General features: G+C 52.3%; 5 protein-coding genes across 5 annotated transcripts; 2 read left to right on the forward strand and 3 right to left on the reverse strand.

Moving 5' to 3' along the window:
* Positions 1–656: 656 nt before the first annotated feature.
* CC1G_14909 (hypothetical protein) lies at positions 657–1,772 on the reverse strand (the record flags this gene model as incomplete). The annotated part of the gene is made up of 5 exons (XM_002910886.1): positions 657–680; positions 1,306–1,404; positions 1,462–1,509; positions 1,564–1,664; positions 1,721–1,772. The coding sequence occupies 5 exons, from the start codon at positions 1,770–1,772 to the stop codon at positions 657–659; spliced, it is 324 nt and encodes a 107-aa protein (XP_002910932.1).
* An 829-nt stretch (positions 1,773–2,601) lies between these two features.
* CC1G_05929 (ankyrin repeat domain-containing protein 28) lies at positions 2,602–6,422 on the forward strand (the record flags this gene model as incomplete). Its single annotated transcript, XM_001831778.1, has 6 exons — positions 2,602–2,725; positions 2,785–2,952; positions 3,007–3,031; positions 3,091–3,642; positions 3,693–4,054; positions 4,117–6,422. The coding sequence occupies 6 exons, from the start codon at positions 2,602–2,604 to the stop codon at positions 6,420–6,422; spliced, it is 3,537 nt and encodes a 1,178-aa protein (XP_001831830.1).
* Positions 6,423–6,694: 272 nt separating this feature from the next.
* Positions 6,695–8,259, reverse strand: CC1G_05930 (hypothetical protein; the record flags this gene model as incomplete). The annotated part of the gene is made up of 2 exons (XM_001831779.2): positions 6,695–7,395; positions 7,449–8,259. The coding sequence occupies 2 exons, from the start codon at positions 8,257–8,259 to the stop codon at positions 6,695–6,697; spliced, it is 1,512 nt and encodes a 503-aa protein (XP_001831831.2).
* A 2,333-nt stretch (positions 8,260–10,592) lies between these two features.
* Positions 10,593–14,062, forward strand: CC1G_05931 (ankyrin repeat domain-containing protein 50; the record flags this gene model as incomplete). The annotated part of the gene is made up of 6 exons (XM_001831780.2): positions 10,593–10,713; positions 10,767–11,000; positions 11,054–11,078; positions 11,130–11,681; positions 11,743–12,080; positions 12,132–14,062. The coding sequence occupies 6 exons, from the start codon at positions 10,593–10,595 to the stop codon at positions 14,060–14,062; spliced, it is 3,201 nt and encodes a 1,066-aa protein (XP_001831832.2).
* A 2,686-nt stretch (positions 14,063–16,748) lies between these two features.
* Positions 16,749–17,462, reverse strand: CC1G_14910 (hypothetical protein; the record flags this gene model as incomplete). Its single annotated transcript, XM_002910887.1, has 5 exons — positions 16,749–16,753; positions 16,880–16,953; positions 17,023–17,050; positions 17,112–17,157; positions 17,388–17,462. The coding sequence occupies 5 exons, from the start codon at positions 17,460–17,462 to the stop codon at positions 16,749–16,751; spliced, it is 228 nt and encodes a 75-aa protein (XP_002910933.1).
* Between the last annotated feature and the right edge of the window lie 27 nt (positions 17,463–17,489).

The raw sequence follows: 17,489 nt of genomic DNA on the forward strand, positions 1-17,489 counted from the left end.
TTTCATTGTACATCACACCAAGCTTTTATATGTTCTTCTAGTACATAAATCATTGTATTACCTCGCATCAGTTGTACATATACTACGTCTAACAACAGCTGCAAATTGCTCGAGCATTTGAGCTGGGCCAACAACAGGCGCCCATGGGTTACTTTAGGGCAGGCTCATTGAGGCTCCCGACACTTACATCTCTCATACCTCCTCCCCAGATCAACAGCTATTCGATTTTATGGAATATATTGGATTATACATGTATTGAGACTATACTCTATTATTTTTGGCCCTTAGGAGTAGAAAACGGCTAGCTAGAAACGTGGTTTGTGACGAGTCTCGACAGTTGGGAGGCAATCTTGGACTTTGATGGCATCACTCGCGCGTGAAATACGTCGAAATCGTCCTCGCGTCGCGGCCTGTTGCAACTCGCACCACAACTTACACCTCGAGCGACACCTCTCTGGCCACCATCTCGATGCCCTGTTGACTCGGCCCAGGCTAGTCATCATGAGTCGGGACAACCAGCAAGAGGCTGTTTCCAGAGGGTGGCGAGTTTCTCTCTCCAATTCTCTCTCCAACCACTCCTCTATCTCTCTCTCCCCCCCCCCCCCCTCTTTCTCAACCAGGCACAGCTGGAAACCACGCAAGTTTGTTCCGCAAATTTAGTCTGCGAGCATGTGGCCTGCCTGGAGACGAGCAGCAAGAGCAAGCCGGTGCACGACGACTACTGGAGTGAAGTTGAGTACTCGCATAACTCCACATGAACATATCGGTTGACGCTTTACTGGCATTTCAGACACTGGCAGCTGTCCACTGAACCATCTGTGACCTGCCTATAGGCATCCCAGGGAGTCCCAACGCGAAGGCACTTGTACATTGAAGCAATTGGATTGGATTCTGACTATTGGCGCCGTATCTTACATTCCCTGCCAGTATATCTGCATGTATTTCGATATGTGCATGCAATTGGTAGTGCTTTACCTCCCGGTTATGTCCCCTTTCATTCCTCTGTATTTCCACTTGCTCTACAGCTCGTTAGGCAGCCCACGAAATCTCTAACGCTGGCTCGGCGCTGGCCCCTAAACCTCCCCGTCGCGACGCGGTTGCCACGTCAGCTCCGCTGTCGGAACGGACCTCCCAGCCGTCGCCACGGCAAGGCCAACCGCGGTATCCTCGTTGCGTCATAGTTGGGGTGCGTTTCCACGCTCGGGATCTCGGCATTCGTGGAGAGCCGTTGTAAGCCGTGCCGACGGTTGCCGCATATTTCCGACATCAGAGGCACGAGGGCGAGATAAGAGGTGTTTCGCTTACCTGTTCCATATCTCCGTCCGCAGATGTACCCGGCGGTTCAGCACCAATACTATATTGTCTGGTCAGGGTTTCCTCTGAGCCGCCGCAACTTGCTTCGTGCTGAATAGCGGGGTGAGATAGAGCACGGCAAGTGAGAGAACAATGATAGGAACCTACCTGGAGAATCGAGTGAGGCGCCAGTGTTCCTTCATAGTTGCTATCATCCTGGCGGGAACTTGTTAGATCACCGATATAACCACTTGTTGAGATAGTGCATACCTTGTTCATATCCGACCCGCTTTCTTGAGGAGGTAGCACTGCAGCTAACGGGTCCAGAGCCTCCTCTTGCAGTGCCGGCTCCACCATTTCCAATGGCCGTCCTGCATTCGAAGTTCAGCGTCTGCTACAAGGGCGACAGTCCGGGCATAAGACGCACCTGGACAGACGAGGCTTAGAGGATGGTGGATGGTGGATGTGGTAAGAAGCATGTATTAAGCGCCCAACAGCCTTTCTGGATCCACAAGCAACGAGTAGGCCACGAGGTGGATAGACGCCGCACGCCATTCTTCTTCGGCCCTTCCCGGACGGGGCAAGGCAAGCGTTACTTACATCGCAATAGGAACCGCCTCCCTCAGTTACGAAAGCAGGTGGAAGACCGTAAAGAGGGAGGGTTAGGGTTCAGCCTGTTGTCCCTGTACTGGATAACATCCGGGACTTCCACAGACAGGTTTATATGTACCAGATCAATTATTGAACGATGGCTTCACCTTGAGTCCTTGAGTAATGAGAATCCCTGCGTCGAGGCGGAGAGCAAGATCATCAAGAACAGGGTTAGCGGCTGTTAGTAGGCCCGTGGATTCCTTTTGTTTGGCTACGGCTTCTGGACCACGCAACTCTGGGCCGGCCGCGGTGCTAGCGCTTGAGCGCCTACTACTGCTACCACAGCCAACCTTGGTCTCTTCTTCTCTGAGACGTCCACACACCGGGCGGTCTCTAGTATTTCTTAACCTTCATCTATAATGGGGCAAAAAGTTTCATTTTGGGTTAGTAACGCGCGCACAGTTCGCCCAGAAGATACTCACCTTTGCTTACAGCGAGGGGGAGAACGCCCGAACACCAAAGCAGGGCCATTGACATGTAGCTAAAACAGTGTGTTCGCCTGTGCGTAATCTAACATTTTACCAGGCGATGTGAATAGCGAGGAGCCGTCACCGTTTCACGAGGGCGAAGATACTAGCAATAGCAGGGTCGTCAAGATTAGCGGCGGAACGTTTAATTTCTATGGCGATTCAAGCATCGTCGATATAGCATCAAACCATGGCACTCATGGTGGACGTTCTTCACTCTCTAGTTGTTGCTCAACTGATGTATTTTCAAGCTGAATCCAGTGGCGAACAACACTTCGGAACAACAGCTGGATTCAACACGCGCGGTGGACGTAGTAAGTGCTTTACCCCTCGGACAAGGGGATTCAGAATCCGATTATTGTCATTTTCCTAGGAGAACAGCGTCTTCTAAATCGATTGGCCCACAGAGTTAACTTCCGAGCCATCCAACTGGACGTCAGAAAGAAATGGACGCCGGGAACGGGGGCGTGGTTTCTCCAGAGCCGCCTGTACAAAGAATGGAAGGGAAGTAGGAGCGGCGTGCTCTGGGGAACGGGAATTCGTGAGTCCTCTGTCGCTCTGCTGTAGTCATTCCTGCTCATCATTCTCCTGTTAGCTGGCGCTGGAAAGACTCTGCTTGCGTACGGTTCACACTGTACCATATTCGTTCGCTCGGGCTAACCCTTATCTATTTCCCTAGTTCAAATGTGGCCAATGACCTCCTACAGCTAGAGGAGGAAGCGAAGGGGAGGGTCGCCGTCATCGTCATCTATTGTCGATACACCGAGTCTTTATCTGTCAAAGAGATTCTGGAAGCAACCCTCAAGCAGTATCTGGAGCGTCACCCTTTCCTCGTCGACCTTATCGAACCTCTCTACGCGCGTCACGACCGCGAGAAAACAACGCCCACGGAGGAGGAGCTCGTCGATTTGCTGCGGTTCATCGAGTCGCAGTTCGAGAGATGCTACTATGTCATTGATGGGGTTGACGAGGCCAACGTCACCACCCAGTTCGACCTCATCGACACTCTCAACCAATTGCAGGGAAACTTCTTCCTGTGTTCCCGCCCACTGGACTCCCTGAGCTCGGAACTCGTAGGTTCGGTCTTCTTTGAAGTCAGCGCTCAGATGCAGGACCTTGAGCTGCTTGTCTGCGAGAAACTGAAACGGAACTCTGTTCTCAGTCATCTTGCCAAGGACCACGAGTTTCTACAACGACTGGTCAAGCAGATCGCGGAAAAGGCTGGGGGAATGTACGTATTTCGTCTCGTTCAACAACTTTCGCTGATGACCAGACTCAAAGGTTCCTACACGCCGCTCTTCAAGCCAATCTCATCCCGGAATGCGTCACCTTACAGAGTCTGCAGGAGCGGCTGGATCAATTTCCGACTGAGCTCGAGGATATGTATCGAGCCGCCCTCGAGCGCATCGAACGCCAGCCACCCCAGGCCGTCACCCTTGCGAAGCATGTGCTCCTCTGGCTAGTATACGGCGAGGAAGCGCTATCCATGTCAGATCTCCGTCATGCTGTTTCTGCGTCGGGTGGGATTTCACTGGGAGAGGAGACCGGCCCGTTAGAGATGGAGAGCTTCAAATCGGCGTTGTCATCCTTGTTTTGTGGCTTGGTTGTAGTTGACACCGCGACCAACCTAGTCCGCCTCGTTCGTAAGTATCGACCTCTCGTCATTCCCTCCGCTTTCCGGCTAACACCCTTTCTCGTACCTCAGATTTTACCGCAAAGGACGCCTTGGCCCCCCTCCTAATTCGACACTTCCCCAATCCGCACTACACACTCTTCAAAGTGGCAGCCGACAGACTAATCGCACACAACGTCACGAACGAGGCTGATCTGGCTACTCAACAGGACTTGGACAGGCTTCTTGCCGGAAGTCCCGTTCTGCGCTATTCATACGACCATTGGGCCTCCCATGCACGACAATGTACATCGGCTCCTGAAGCTTCTGAATCGGTTCTACGGTTCATTGAGCAATGTACCCACTACCCTTGCAACCTCGACCCCGACCCTGATTACGACGACAAATTGGACTTCTTACTCCCTATACACGTTGTTGCACGCTTCGGAATCCCTATCCTCGATAAACTCATCGCCACCACCAGTGTAGATCGCAATCAGGCCACCGCAGGTGAATTTGGTGCGACACCGGTGATGCTAGCCGCTGGCTATGGGCATCTCGACATCCTGAAGCAACTGCTCGCCGTCAAACGGCGCAAGTTGGTCGGTGCCTTCATCCGCGGACATTCTTCGCCAGGGGTTCACCTCTTCAAAGGGGTCGATATCAATGCGAAGGACTGCGGGGGGAGAACTGCGCTGATGTATGCTGTCGAGAGCGGGCAAGTCGAGGTTGTCCGAGAACTTCTCAAGGCAAAGGGCCTCCAAGTGAACCAAGCGGATTCCGATGGAATGACGGCACTGATGTATGCATCGCAGGAGGCGTACTCTGAAATCGTCCAGCTACTGTTGGCTGTTGGAGGGATTCAAGTCAACCAGGTAGATTCAGATGGGATGACGGCCCTCATGTACGCATCGAAGGCCAGGCGTGGTGATGCTGTCGTTACCCTACTCCTCCGCACAGAAGGGATCAAGACCAACCAGGCAGATCATTATGGAAGGACAGTGCTGATGTTCGCATCGGAGGGCGGGCGCGAGCCCGTCGTTGAGATGTTACTTCGCGCCAAGGACGTCCCAGACAGCAACCAGGCAGATGAAACTGGGTGCACGGCGGTGATGATGGCAGCGATGGCGGGGAGCGAAATCATCTTCCACCTTTTAGTGGGAAGGGACGGAATCCAGGACATCAACCAGTCGGATAACGAGGGTCGGACACTTTTGATGCATGCAGCGAGAGGAGGAAACGAGGTCATCTTTCAGATGCTGCTTCAATGCGAGGGGGTACACGATGTCAACAAGGCAGACAATAGAGGTCAGACGGTGTTAATGCATGCGTCGGTTGGAGGGAACGAAGCGATTGTCCAGCTTCTGCTTCAAACCAAGGGCATTCACGACATCAACCAGGTAGACAGCGATGGGAAGACATCGCTGATACATGCGGCATTCCACGGGAACGAAGACGTCACGACGCGTTTACTCAGAATTGAAGGCATACATCCCAATCATGCCGACAACGATGGGATGACTGCGCTCATGTATACGGCACTTCGGGGGAAGGAAGGGGTTGCCAAGGTTCTACTCCGATTCGATGGCATCCATGACCCAAATCTTGCCAGCAACGATGGAAAGACAGCGCTGATGCATTCGACAACCTGGCATGCAGTGCTTGCATTCCTGCTTCAGGTCGAGGGGATCAATGTTACTCAGGTGGACAATGAAGGAATGACAGCGCTCATGCACGCGGCGGCGCATGGGAGCGAAGCAAGTGTCCGGACTCTGCTTCAAGCGGGTGGAATGGATAGCCTCAACTTGACGGACAACGACGGCCGGACGGCACTAATGCACGCCTCGCACTGGGGGAACGAGGATGTGGTGCGCTTCCTACTCCAGCTCGAGGAAATTCACCATATCAACAAGGCCGACCACTATGGACAAACGGCATTAATTTTTGCAGCGGAAGGGTCAGGAGCAGAGGCTATTCCACTTTTGCTTCGAGTGGAAGGTGTGGAAGTCAATGCGACGGACAATGATGGACGGAATGCGTTGATGGCTGCGGCGGGTTCGGGCAACGAAGATGCTATCAGGCTCCTTCTTCAAGTCGAAGGGATCCCGGTGAACCAAAGGGATAATGACGGATGCACAGCGCTGATGCTTGCAGCGGGATCGATGGAGTTGGATGGAGAATCGACGGCTGTGGTCCGACGTCTTCTGCGCGTGCCGGGGATTCAGGTCGACCTCGTTGACAACGAAGGGTCACAGGCGCTTATGTATGCATTAAATGAAGGTAATTTGGATGCAGCCGAACTTATACTCAAGGCGTTGCGCATACCACTGCTCCCAACAGCACTTCGACTTTTGATATCTGCTTATGGTCTGGTCGCCGACGACTCTGATTCAGATTAAAGAACCATACTTGTTACACACTTAGTGGCAGAATAGGTGGGAATGACATTTAAGAGTACAGTAGTCAGTTCTTGTAATTCCCTAGTCACGTACCCATGTCCATTCGTGTTCTATGGACTATGAAAACTTGCGGTTCATGATTATACCGCTCCAGATGGTTGCGGCTGCTTAGATTAGGACGAGCCACATTTCTCAAACCCCGTGAGCATCTTGAAATTGCGACAGGTGTATTAGGGAGCAAATCTGGCCATAGACCTTTCCAATCACGGTAATCAAACTTCCGTTCCTGTATCCTCATTCCCAGACCTCTCCGCACCACCATCAGAGTCCTCCTCGTCCAAGCTACCGAAGCTACTGCCCTCCTCGTCCAAATAGACTTCACCGCTGTCGTAGGAGTCTTCCGAATCCGAACTCTCCCCGCCAGTATAGCTCCCCCTTTCCCCGAAATCGCTTTCATCTGTCCAAGGATCGCCACTGTCCGAATAGGTGTCCGAGCTGGACGTAATGTCGCTTCCAGAGTCGCTGTCGCACTCCCAGTCGGGCTCCGCGTTGAGTGGGTTTGTGAACTCCATCATGATGTGAGGGAGAGAATTGAGATTTGCGAGCTCGTTCCTGACGTGCTCGTACAGCGGTGCATGGTCAGCGCGCGATAGAAATCCTCTGACTCTGCAGGCCTTAACATTGAGCTCGAACACGAGGCGGTCTTCAGATGAGATCCGGGCGATTTGGTCACCCAGTCGACGCCATTCCTGGTTTAGGCCGTGGGTGAAAGGTTTTTCGCCACGGACCAAAACCGCGAGCTTGATCCTATGCACCTTGCTTGCGGATGGTATCGTCTGCAAAACGCTGCAGATGTCTGCAATGACAATTGAGGCGTTGGCATCGGTGTCCACTATCTCTGCAACGAGCTCCACGTTCCGAAGAAGCGGGGTGTCGTGGAAACTCAAATATGTTGACAAGGGCAAGTACCTATCTGGACTCTGGGTGGTTAGTAGATTTTGTCTTCAATACCTCGAAAAGACACACCTTGTTCGTGGTCTGGCGCTAGGGATTTGATGCACTGCACCACCTCGACCGAGGCGCGAGAACGACGAAGGATTTCTGGAATCAGATCCATCTCGTCTTTTGCCATCGGACAAGTCTCAATGACTCGAAGATCGCTCAAGTCCAGGATACTGGGCGTATCGGGTGAAGGTCCCAGGAGGTTCTTGAGTAATCCGTTCGTCTGATTGTAAACCAGTTTGACGAGCTTCGGTTGAGCGGTATCGGGTTGTAGGTGGAGAAGGTCCTCCGTCCGCGAAGGTTCGGGAGAGGTGCGGAAGAGGTCGAGTGATCGAAGATTCGGACATGCCGCAATCAGCTTGAGGGGAACCCCTTTGCAATTCCAGAGGGTCAGATTGGTGAGGGATGCCGACGCGAAGAAATTGGTGATTCGTTCCCAACATAGTCCGATGGCATTCTCTGGGGACGGATGGGGACAGATGGTGTAGAGCTCGAGGCTACTGGGGCGCCGCTTGGACTCTGACAGACTCTTAAATATGTCGAGAAACCTAGAATCCTCGAAGAGCCAGGACGGGTCACGGCCTTCTATATACCGCAAGACGACGAGTTTCACAAGATCAGTGCACTCTGGTTTGAGGTGCAATATCTTGTGCTTTCGCCTGAGCTGGGATTGGATATTCTCTTTGAACCCAGAGAGGCGGAGGTCTTCGAAAATGTAAGTCTGGCAAATGGGAGTGAAGGCGCGATGGACAAGCGATAACCGCTTGAGCAGTCGGAGAGCGTTTGGCTCTGTTACCAAGTGCCCCACCACTTCGCGGAGTAGCTCCTGCGGCATGATCGAGAAGGGGGAGTTTCGCATTCCGGTCTGCGACTAAAAAGGCGGGCTCGCAATGACAGCACAGAGCAAGCTGCAGGTGCATGGGACTAGTTTCAACGGGTGTCAAACACCATCAATCGGATTGTGTGTCCGGGGTTTGGTGCATACAGTGGCATTGTATGGCCCTTTCCGATACGGAGCATTGATTGTAACAAGGTCGTTGAAAGAGTCGAAGAGCCCTCTTCAGGATCGCTCTGTGCGTCGAGGGGTGACGTTCAGATAGAAAGTGACTCAGCCCACCAGTCACAAGGGACGACTGACCTGAAATGAGACGCTTTGGCCCATTCTAGTTGTTGTCTTGACGAAGCGAACGGGTCTCCAAAGCGAGACGACGATGAGGAGGATGGTAGGTCGTTAATAATGTAAAACGCGGTTGGGGCAAGGTTGGGGCTCGAATACACGGGACCCCCGCACTAGCATGACCCGCGTCTCAGTGTTGAAGGAGCGTATAGCATTGGCAGGAGTCGTTTGGAAATTTGGAAAAGAGAACGGACACATGTGTTCCGACCATAACACCCAGTCGAATAAGTGATTAGCACGTTTTTTATGAGCATACAGACCCAGGAGAAATTTGAAACAAAAAACCAACTTGAAGGGACGCTAGGCCTCCTCAGACTCTTCAGCACAACGGGTTTGAGCGCCACTGTAAATTTCAATTCAAAATGGTCGGCAATTCGGTACTTGGAGGGAGTTTTCACACATCGTATGAGCGTAGAAGCGGTTAGGTGGAAGTTCAGAGAGAAAGATTTAAGATGGGAGTGATTGTCCCCGGTACCGGCATCCATGCCAAGCTGTGTGGCTTGTCCTCGACCGCCTCGACCACCCATCCCGCCCTCATTGTTCACCGTTGGATGAGTAACCAGCTAGGGCGACGTCTAGAAGCGACTATAACCGGCGACGAGACGAACGACGCGTGATTACGTGGGCCGCAAAGCAATCAACTGGTTCCCCATCCGTCGCGACATTGAACCTCGAGCACCCTCAATAACCGACACTCCACTTTATTATTTGCCCTTGAGACGCTGTACCCAGCTAGGCCTGACTCAAGGGAGCACAGTAACCGATGGCGAGATGAACGACGCGTGAATACCGCGTGGCGCGCAGTCTGGCTCTCCTCCATTGCGATGCTGGATTCGACAGCACCTTCAACTTGAACGATTTGGTACTTGATTGGGTTTAAACCATGGTGAGCAACACAATGGAATGGTGAATACCCGACGATTACCAACCTCTGGACCTACCCAGACACATATTAGGGCTTGCACTTCCGGAATGATTAATCCCCGCCAGCCAATTCAAGGAATGTTGCCAGATCTAGCCCTAGGAAGCTGTCAAGTGGGTTCCGCAACACCAAAACCATTTCGCCCAGTCGTACGCGGGAGGTCGAGAGGAATATGCCAGGCCATCACCTCACAAATCGAACGGAGGAGGTGCAAACATCGTCGAGTCCAATCCGAAATCAAGCGTGTTGACCAGAAGAAGGCTGCTCGTCCACCTCGGTCTCCATCGACAAGCGTACCATTTCCCGTACCTACGTGGACGCCATGCCTCAAAGGTCATCTTTAACGCCAGGTACCTGAGTGGGCTGCCCTTGCTTCTTACCTCTACCTTATCATATCGCCTTGGAGGCTGGTCCTGGCAGATGGGAAAGTGGTTCAACTCCACCAAATCACCGTGACATATATCAATATCACCTGACTTACCCACCAAAGCCTCGAGGTCGGGCGCCAAATCCTCTTGTCTTCGAACCACCATCGCCCGTTCCGCCGCTTGACTGCTTCGCTCGACAACCCCCATCGCAGTGACGATGGGCCAAAGCGTGTCGTTCCAGGTGCGTTGCTGCTCCCTTTGAGATATTGGTAAACCTAACGAGCCTCTTATCGATCCTATAGGATGATACTGGATCCTCGGAACAGAAAATCTTCCCTGGAGCCTTCCCTGAGTGTGGAGATTCAATCGACGCCGCCGTACTGGTTGAGGCGCCCGCTGCAGAGCCAGCGGTACACCCTTTCTTCATACTCTTGCAGACTATGTATTAATTCGAATCAAGGATGCGGGCGGTGGCCATGGTAATGTGGGCTCGGATGACGATATCCCAATCAAACACAAGGTTTGTTCGTTTCCTAGGTGTTCTTGGCGGGTTTCAAGGCTTACGATACGCGCAGGGAGACGCGGTCAAGGACCTTGGTGTTTCGAACAATCTGGTAGAAGTCAAAGGTTCATTGGATCCGGTGGGTTTGTGTATCCTCGACCTGAACCAAGGGCATGCACTGACGCACAGGGATCAGGTAATGGCCACGCAACCCCCAAGACAGCAGCCTGTACATCGTGCCATGCAATTCTACGGAAGCACCTTTAGAGGTAACGCCGTTGTTTCATCGGGCGATGTTGTGGTCTACCAAGGGCTGGATGGTAGGTTCTCATGTACCACCTGAACGCGACTCTATCGCCTTATGGATTTATAGAGCAGGGAGTCCAACGGATGCTGCAAGAGGAACGGGGTCGAGAACGCGAAGAGCAACAGGAAGAGTTGAGGAAGGAAATTCGGGATTGGTTTGCACCCAACGTCAACTTCCACGCCATTCAGCAGGAGAATAACAGCAAGTGGACTGATGGGACTCTGTCCTGGTTTACTGACCGGGCGGACTACCAGGCATGGAAGAACGGGGCACCTCGCATCATTTGGGGAACAGGGATCCGTGAGTTGTAGGATAATTTCCACTGGTTGCCGATGCTCATCCTATGCTCACAGCTGGGGCTGGGAAAACTATCCTCGCGTAAGTCGCGTGAATGCTTCTCGTAGAACGGACACCTATATTTCCTCTTAGATCCAGGATCATATCCGATCTCCAGCAGCTCCAAGCGGCCTCCTCCATGAAGACCTGCGTCGTCTTTGCTTACTGTCGGTACTCGGAACGCCTGGAAGTCAATGACATCCTTGAATCGCTCGTAAAGCAATTCCTGCATACAGACCCGTCATTGGCGGACCTCGCAGAGCACCTCCACAAACAGCACAGCGAAAGCAAAACCCGACCCACCCAAAGAGAGCTGCTGGACCTATTGCGTCAATTCGAAAATAAGTTCGATGTCGTCTTCTATGTCATTGACGGACTGGACGAGGCACTGGTCACCGCACAGTTCGACCTCATCCAGGCTGTCAGGAGCCTCCGAGGCCAATTCGCCTTGACTTCCAGGCCATTGAAAAACTTAGAGGATGGTTTACCTTCCCCTAAATTCTACTCTGTTTATGCGAGGAATTCAGACGTTATCATCCTGATTGACGGAAAGATCGCACTCAACTCCGGATTTCAGCGCCTTCTAGAGCGGCATGGGTACCGAGACGAGCTGGTCAGGCAAATTGTAGACAAATCCAGGGGAATGTGGGTCGTTTATTTGGTCTCAAGCGCTTCGTTCTTGGTTGACCTCAGACTGATGTATCAGGTTTCTGCACGCCGCGCTTCAAATCGAATTTGTTCAGCACTGCCCCACGCTCACACAATTGAAGGACGCGCTCAATGGTTTGCCTGAGAACCTCGAAGATCTCTACGTCCAATCCATGAAGCGTATCAATGAGCAGAAGAAGCCGAGAGCAGACCTAGCGAACCACGTCCTTCTCTGGCTCGTTTTCGGACGAGAAGTACTCCCCTTTTCTGACCTGCAACATGCTCTCCGCCTCACACTCCCGAACTATGATGGCGAGATTCACAAGGACGATCTTCTTACCGTGTGCTGTGGCTTGGTCACTGTGGAAGCGGAAACTGATCTCGTCCGCCTAGTCCGTAAGTAATCCAACAGTCCCAACGATTACGCTCTTACATGTATATGTCCAGACTTCACCGCCCAGGTCTCGCTGACGTCAGTGCTTAAGCAATTTCTACCGGAACCACATCATCTGCTCTTCAAGGCCACGACGCAGAGGCTCATCGACTGTGGGATCCCATCCAACGCGGAACGGTTCGAGGGAGGGTACGACCTTGAGAGAGGGTTTCTTCGGCATCCACTCCTCAAGTACTCTTACGATCACTGGGTTTACCATGCACGGGAGAGCATGGCGAATCCTAGATACATCGATTCGGTCCGACAATTCGTCTGCAAATGCACGTCATTTCCAGCCAGGTTCGATCTCTCGGAGGAATGGCTTAACCCAGGTGTATTCGTACTGCTTTCCCCTCTTCACGTCGTGGCGCGTTACGGGCTTCACCAGATTCTCGGCTCAGTGCTCATGGATACCGCGAAGGGCAATGTGGCATTGCGGACGGGAGGAGGTAGAGATCTCACTGCGTTGATGGTGGCATCGGCGTACGGGCATGCAGAAACGGTGGACGCACTTCTGGGATACTCGCGACGAACAGCACTGAAATCAGTGTTGGGTGGCAAAGGACGACCGGGGACCCACCTTTTCAAGGCCCAGATAAACCTTCGTGACCCCTATGGTTGGATAGCTCTCATGTATGCAGCAGAGAATGGTCAGGAGGAGACCGTTCGACGCCTTCTCGCACATGAAGAAACCAAGGTCAACATCACCGACAACCAAGGGCGGACGGCACTCAATCATGCAGCGAACGGGGGTCACAGTGGCACGGTTGGACGCCTTCTTGCACATAAGGATACCGACGTGAATATCGCCGACAACAAAGGGTCAACGGCGCTCATTCATGCAGCAAAAGAGGGTCACAATAACTCTGTTCAACGCCTTCTCGAACACAAGAACACTGACGTCAATATTGCCGATAACGAAGGACGGACAGCGCTCATTCATGCGGCGGAGAATGGTCAGGAGGACGCTGTTCGACGCCTTCTCGCACACAAAGAAACCAAGGTCAATGTCACCGACAACCAGGGGCGGACGGCACTCATTCATGCAGCGGCACGGGGCCGCGAGAGTGCAGTTGAATGTCTTCTCGGACACCCAGGCACCAAGGTCAACATCACCGACAGCGAAGGATGGACGGCGCTTGTTCATGCAGCAGCATGGGGCCACCAAGGCGCAATCGTACGGCTTCTCGCACACAAGGATACTGACGTCAATATCGTCGAAAGCAATGGGCGGACGGCACTCATTCACGCGGCGCACATGGGCCGCGAGAGTACAATCGAACGTCTTCTCGCGCACAAGAGCACTAACGCCAATGCTGCTGACAGGAAAGGACAAACAGCACTCATCCATGCGTTGCAATGGCGTCGTGAAGGCGCAGTTGAACGCCTCCTCGCACACCACGGCACTGACGTGAATATCACCGACAGTGAAGGACGAACGACCCTCATCCTTGCAGTGGAATGGGGTTTCGAGGGTATAGTTGAACGCCTTCTCGCGCACAAGGGCATTAATGCCAATGCCATCGACAACCGTGGGCGGACAGCCCTCATCCATGCATCGCAATGGCGTCGTGAGGGCGCAGTTGAATCCCTCCTCGCACACCATGGCACTGATGTGAACATCGCCGACAGCGAAGGTCGAACAGCGCTTATCCTTGCAGTGGAATTGGGCTTCGAGGGGATAGTGGAACGGCTGCTCGCACACAAGAACACTGATGTCAATGTCCGCGACAACAAAGGGTGCACCGCTCTCATTCATGCAGTGAAATTGGGCAGAGAGGATCTAGTTCAACACCTTATCCTACGGACTGGGACTGATATCAATATGCCTGACAGAGATGGGCGGACGGCACTCATTCATGCAGTGAAACGGGGCCACGCGGGTATAGCTGAACTACTTGTCGCACACATGGCCCCCATGGGTGTTTTCGCAGGAAATGCGTGATCATGTATACTCTAAGGCCTCCATGCCCCGTAGTCGACTATCTCGAGATATGATGTTTTCGAAATTCATCCCGCCTAATTCAGTTCGAGACGAACTCGGAGATATTCGTTGTTGCAACTTGGCAGAAGAAAGCCCGGCGTCGCAGTCCGGGTGTTCCAACGTTCACCAGCCAACCTAGATGGAATTAGAGCATAGGGTCGTTGAGCTCAGAATCGCGCATGGTTTGGCAGCCGTTCGACCGTTCAAAACACTTCATTGAAATTCGGTGGTTCGAATTCGAACAACGAGAAACTGAATAATGATTGGTTGTTCGGTGGTGTTTGAGCACGTATGGTCAATTTCCTGGCTGGTTGTCCTGGTGCGGTCCTGGTGGATGAAAGATCTAGACAAGAACGAAAAAGAGTAGACGCGTCTGCGATTCGAACCCACGGGACACCGGATCAACTCAACCCCGCGCCTCACGCCAAGCCAAAGTCCATACAGGCCTGAACCATGACCACGACGCCCCCTCAGCGCACCAGTCCAGCAATATCATCCGACCTGATGGCCTTCTCAATCACCCTGGAACTCCCGGCATTTCATTCGTCTTCGACCCTCGAGGGTATTGTGAATTTCGATTGGGTCTACGAGACAAGACGTCCTAATTCTTCAAGAACGAAAGTGGGGCCGAATGAATCCAGTCGCTGAGCTTGCCAACGAGTGGATACTCGTCTGTCAGGATAGCTGGCGCTCAGTACACGAGCACTGATATCAGTAACAAAACTCACCTGAAGGATCGACTCGCAGCATAAATTCCGAGTTATCCCTCAGCTGCGGCGAGGGGTAGTGAGGTAGAAGGGAATGAAATTGAGGAGACCGCTATTATCTGGGAGGGAACAAGAGATGAGCGCTGAGCGACGGCATCCCTGACCGATGGGCTGGATGACGCACTCGACGACCAAGTCTGACCCCAGCATCGCTACGTGCCTTCCGATCATCCCGATCATCGTTCCAGTGACTGTGCAGTCACAAGACTCGACTATCCCTCCTTTATCATCGGCTGTAGGTTCCTCCGAGCTCAATTATCCCTCTGGTAGACGTCGACGTTAACGAGAGTTGACCTTCACGCTCGGTGTTGTGTGGTCAGGACTCGGGATAGACCTGAGAGAGTCGATGAACGGTGGGGTAGAAATGATTGCGATTGGGTTTTGCCCGACATGGATTTAGCTTCGAGAGATGGATGAGATTGGTTGGTTGAAGGGTTTGGCTGGCGATGGCTGGCGGCTTGTCGAGGGCTTCAACCGGAAAGGAATGAAGCGGTAGCTCGACATGTAGGTTTGAATCTGCGTTGAAACATGGTCAGTGACTTCCAAAGTCTCCATACTGGCGAATGAGCTGCTTACCGTGGAAAATACCCAGCTAACATCCCTTCGACGCGAGGATAAGGACGATGCAAGGGAAGACTTTGGCTGGGTTCGAGCGTTGGCGTGAAATCGGTTACGGCGTCTTGACGGCCTGACGAGAGAACCACTGGTCGACTTCTCTGCGCGCCAGATCACATATCATTTGTCTCGGATCCCCTAGCTGGTGCAGTGAATAATGGCAGTGGAATCCGTAAAGGAGGGTGGTCGAAACGTTGGTTCAAGGATAAGATGGGGCTCCGAGGCGCGGCGCGGAGCTGATCAATCGTTCGAATGTCTCGTTCCGTTGTTGGCCATCCCTACGAGACCTCGGTGGGTGTACCGTAGTCGGGGGTGGATCTCATCTTCGATATGACGGCCAAACGTGACATTTATTATTCCACACCGACATATCACATTTTCGACTAAAATTGGCTTTCAACTCGGTGCGGTCTATAGTTTCGTGTAGTGATGTAAAGTATAGGTGCTTGTTCAACACCGGTATTGTAAATTGGGGATAAGGGGAATGTACCCGACTTTTACCAACACCGACATTTCACTACACCGACATTTGCAACACCGACACTCTGGACGAGGGCAGACAACTTGAAGGTCAGATGCCGGCTTGGCACTTCCGAGTTGGTACTGTGCAGCTGTAACATATGGAAATGTTGGTTCCTCAAGCCGCCAGCCGTGCTGGTACAACCTGGAGCCCTTTCCAACGCACGGTCAACTAACCATTGAACGCTGGACGGTCAGCTGCCTTTGTCCACCATGATGACGTCCGTAAAACTCGAAAACTAACGATTGCATACAGGAGATACTACTTGCTAGTAGTTCAATCACAAAAGAGAAGAACTAGATCAAGTTCAGACTGCAGTCCGACGTCCGTACGTGCACTATTGTGCCTCTAGTATGTCGTAGTAGTATCTATCACATTGACTAATTCCTGCTTCTTGTAAGGTTCCATAGCCATTCGGCTGGGATTGACTGTTCACAATAGATACAGTCATGACTTGTCAATTAATAAATCCAGCCTCCTGACCGTGATAAGATTTTAGTGTCCCGCGATTTCGGTGTCGTGAAATGTCGGTGTCCTTAAAAATTGTGGCGCCCTTTAGAAAGTGTCGGTGTTGAGCGTGAACAAGAAAATTGGTGTTAAAAAGATTTCGGTATTCAAGAACATGCGCTACACTTTACTTTGCCCGCTACTTATCAGGACCGCACCAAATAGAAGGCCAAAATGCATCACTAAAGGTGGAAAAAATGAAATATTGGTGTGGAATAATAAATGTCACGTTTGGCCGTCATACTTCGAAGGTTTCTGTTTAGCGCGCGCCGGTGGAAATTGTCGTGGTTTATGGGTACTTAAGCGGACGGAGGTGTGCGTAGTTGGAGGACGATGATTGGTATGACGTTTCGTGAATTAGAGACGTACCGCCGTAAAACGACTCTCCACCGTTCCCCGTCCCAGTCCTGTCACCCGTCTGCGCCAGAAATCCGGGTACGACCCTACCCACCAGGTTCGCCCATCAGTTCCGTAGTCCTTAGAATAGAGCAGAGGTGGTGATTGCTGCTTACCGGTGAAAGATCACACCGTCATAGTACCCTATCCACAGACAACATGAGTATAAACTGAACGGTTATGGGAAGACGAGAAACTTACGAACCCTCCAGAGCGAGTGCTATAAAGTTTCGACATGCTTTTGGTGTTTCCTGCGAGATGTCGGTTAGGTATTGCTCATTAGACTTCGAATAAAGCCAGATATAGAAGGGTTGGCTGTGAGCTGAGTCCTCTTCAAACAGAATCCTATTTCTATGTTGGATGGGAGGGTAGACTGTCCTAGACATCTCCACTTCGTCGTTGAGTCGAGAAGACTCCGTTCGTAACCAGGTCACAGTAACAGCCCTAACAAGAACACCCCAAACTAAAGTAAAGAACACACCTTCGCCCAAAGTTCGATATCAATCTCTCCAAACGTCGTCTCGATTACAACGCGTCCTTTCGTCGGGAGAGCCATAACGCGCTGCTCTTCTCGTCGTCCTTG

The sequence above is a fragment of the Coprinopsis cinerea genome (assembly GCF_000182895.1).
Source record: "Coprinopsis cinerea okayama7#130 chromosome 7 map unlocalized cont3.7, whole genome shotgun sequence".
In the NCBI taxonomy this organism is placed as follows: domain Eukaryota; kingdom Fungi; phylum Basidiomycota; class Agaricomycetes; order Agaricales; family Psathyrellaceae; genus Coprinopsis; species Coprinopsis cinerea.